The sequence below is a fragment of the Chiloscyllium plagiosum genome, chromosome 5 (assembly GCF_004010195.1).
Source record: "Chiloscyllium plagiosum isolate BGI_BamShark_2017 chromosome 5, ASM401019v2, whole genome shotgun sequence".
NCBI classification, from domain to species: domain Eukaryota; kingdom Metazoa; phylum Chordata; class Chondrichthyes; order Orectolobiformes; family Hemiscylliidae; genus Chiloscyllium; species Chiloscyllium plagiosum.
The window spans coordinates 114,238,121-114,241,442 of NC_057714.1; the positions used below are offsets into that span (position 1 = coordinate 114,238,121).

At 52.6% G+C, this 3,322-nt stretch overlaps 1 protein-coding gene across 1 annotated transcript in view; it reads right to left on the reverse strand.

Moving 5' to 3' along the window:
* LOC122550332 (pituitary adenylate cyclase-activating polypeptide type I receptor-like) overlaps positions 1-3,322 on the reverse strand; it is a 158,961-nt gene that overhangs the window by 77,206 nt on the left and 78,433 nt on the right. The window contains exons 7-9 of the mRNA XM_043691058.1: positions 2,491-2,579; positions 2,186-2,255; positions 950-1,041 (exon numbers count right to left, since the gene is read on the reverse strand). Coding sequence (XP_043546993.1) covers positions 950-1,041; positions 2,186-2,255; positions 2,491-2,579 — 251 coding nt within the window. The remainder of the gene's footprint in view (positions 1-949; positions 1,042-2,185; positions 2,256-2,490; positions 2,580-3,322) is intronic.

Below are 3,322 nucleotides of genomic sequence, written 5' to 3' on the forward strand. Positions count from 1 at the left end.
GAGTGATCTTGTCTTTAGGACTGGAATAGGTTACGTAGATACGGAAACATTGAAGACAATGTATACTATTTTCTTTTTCTTGAACAGAGCGTCAATATCCCTCATGAGCCAGGGATCGCTAAACCTGCCAGCTATTCCCTTCACTCTAACAGGGACACATTGGCCCTGGATTCTTGAGATCACACTTTTAAAAGCCTCCCATTTGTCCGTTATTCCATTCCTTCAAACAGCCTCACCCAGTTGATGGGAGCATGATGTGGATTGGTGTGGGCGGGGGGGGGTGGGGGGGGGGGGGCGCGGGGGGTGCGATGGGGTAAGTCTCACACTATCTGACCCCTGCCCAGGGACGTGGGGTTGGATTCTGGGGGCTGGGACAGCCAGTGATGCAGTGGTTTAAAGTCAGCAGAGGGGGGGGCGAACAATCAGGGTCTGAGGACGTGGGCTCAGCAGACCCTGGCGATGGGCCGAACGGTCTCCCGCTGTGGACTGGGACTGGTCCCCCTCACTGCTATCCGAAAGCAGAGCATTCCCGCGAAACCTTCCGTCAGCCGAAACGGCGTGAAGCAACAAAATGTCGATTGACACGGGGAAAAATCTCGCCTTTCTTCGCAAAACGCGAGAATCTCTTCGGATTTCTCTCGGCTAGCGCGAGCAGGTACTGGCAGTCCCGAGGCAGCATAAAGCGATACCTGCACCGGGAGAGACGCCATAGACTCAGACTTCACATCACGCCCACGGTCAATGTAGCACGTGGTTAAGCAGAGACAGCGTTCCGAGGCCGAAACTGTGCAACTTTGGAAACTGTCAGACTAACCCCTACGTGAGTAAGCAAGTGAGGAGCTGGGATAACTCGGCTCCGTCTAGAGACAGCCAGTGAAGGTCTGCTTACATGTACAACAGCAGGTACCTGGTGAGAGGACAGATCCAGGGTCAAATGTGTCACACTTACAAGTAAATGCTGGACTCGTTCCCTCCGATGTCTGGGGATTGCAGCTTCTGCACGAGAATAAATATGATTCCAATGAACAGCACAAAATTTACCTGGAGAGAGAGAGAGAGAGAAAACGGAGAATCATAAGAGTCCCAAAAGTATGGAGACAGGCCCATCACACTGACCCTTCAAAGGGTATCCCACCCAGACCCATTCCCCAATTACACTCCATTTACCCCTGACTAATGTATCTAACCTGGTTAAAAATGACACCACACCAGGTTATAGTCCAACAGGTTTAATTGATGAAGGAGAAGCGCTCCGAAAGCTAGTGCTTTCAATTAACCTGTTGGACCTTAACCTGGTGTTGTGTGATTTTTAACTTTGTACACCCCAGTCCAACACTGGCACATCCAAATCATCCCTGAACACTATTAGAGAATTTAACATGGCCAATTCACCTGACCTGCACATCTTTGGACTGTGGGAGGAAACCGGAGCACCCGGAGGAAACCCACGCAGACACGGGGAGAATGTGCAAAACTACACACAGACTGTCGCCTGAGGCTGGAATCGAACCTGGGACCCTGGCGCTGTGAGGCAGCAGTGCTAACCACTGAGCCACCGTGCTGCCCCCAAGGGAGGGAGAGAGGGAGTCAGTTCACAGACTGACTACAGAGGTCTGTGACCCAGAATCCGGCCTCTGACCTCCCCACCCCCCAGTGACCTTTCACCTGCACGCTGACGGATAGGAGAACGAGGGACAGACAGAGTCGAGGGGCCGAACAGCCACTCCTGCCTTCTCCCACTCATACGACCGGACGTTTTGACTTATACATACAAAAAAATGTGTGGGCTTCATTTATGGCCCGTCCCAGAGGGCAGTTAAGAGTCAGCCCCCCTGCCGTGGGTCTGGAGTCACATGTAGGCCAGACCAGGTAAGGATGGCAGATTCCTTCCCTGAAGTGAACCAGCTGGGTTTTTCCAACAACTCGAATTTTGTTCCGATTTCATTCGCGGTCACCATTAGATTCTTATTGAATTCAAATACCACCACCTGCCGTGTCAGGATTTGAATTCTGGTCCCCAGAACATTAGCCAAGTTTCACCAGACCAATCGTTTGGTGATATCCCACCAGGTCATTGCCCCAGGGCTTTCTCTCACTGCATGCTGGGAATGATGACCAGAGCAAGACCCTTTCCTGGGAGAGTCCTGACCCTCAGTAACAATGGAAACCAGCAGCATCTTCTTACCATGATGGAGGCGATGACTGGGCCTTTAATCACCCACCACAGGGCTCGGTGTTCATTTGTTTCCCAGCAGCTGCAGACAGAGAGAGAGTGGGGAAAGGAACATGTTACGCAGAGCGGGTGTGCCCCTGAGCTTTTCAATCGTCCCCACACCCTCCTCCAAACCCAGCCATCGAATTATCACAGAGAACTGAGGCCATTCAGCCCATCACTGGCCCAAGCGAGCATCTCACACCACGCTACAGCATCCAGAGTATCGGGGGTTGCGGGTGGAAGTGTGGGAGAATGGGGTTGAGAAACCTTCCTACCAACCAGGATTGAATGGCAGAGCAGACTCGATGGGCCGAATGGCCTCATTTCGGCTCCTGTGTTCATTCTCCCCCATCACCCCGTACATCTGATAATGAAACCACTCGCTTTTACAAACAGGAACAGGAGTAGGCCATTCGGCCCTTCGATCCTGCCCCACCATTCCATTTATGATCATGGCGGACTATCCAACTCAATTCCCTGTCCCTGCTTTCTTCCCTTTGATCCCTTTAGCCCAAGGGACTATATCCACCCCTTTCCTGAAAATATCCAAGGTTTTGGAGAGAATCTGTGGCAGAGAATCCCGCGGTCTCCCCACTCTCTGGGTGAAGACATCTCGGTCTGAGATGGCCTTAGCCCGTATCCTTAAACTGTGTGATCCCTGGTTCAGGACCCGCCTGTCATTGGGAACGTCTCTGAATAGATCTTTTCCCCAGGGTGGGGGTGTCCAGGACTAGAGGGCATAGGGTGAGAGGGGGAAAGATATGAAAGGGACCTGAGGGGCAACGTTTTCACACAGAGGATGGTACGTGTGTGGAATGAGCTGCCAGAGGAACTGGTGGAGGCTGGTACAATTGCAACATTTAAAACCAACCCCAGTGTGTCTCGACAGGTCGACCCCTCAGCACTCAGCGAGTGAACCCTCCCCTCCCCCCCCCCCCCAATCTGGGACAGTGCAGCACAACCCCTCTTTCAGCTGATTGATTTTCAATCTCTGTCCCCAACAGCGCCCCACAGTACACCCCCCACCCCTTCAGTTCGTTCTGAATCCTCTCAACGACCCAACAATATCGGTGTCTGGATACCCCTCATAAACTGCACCCCCCCCCA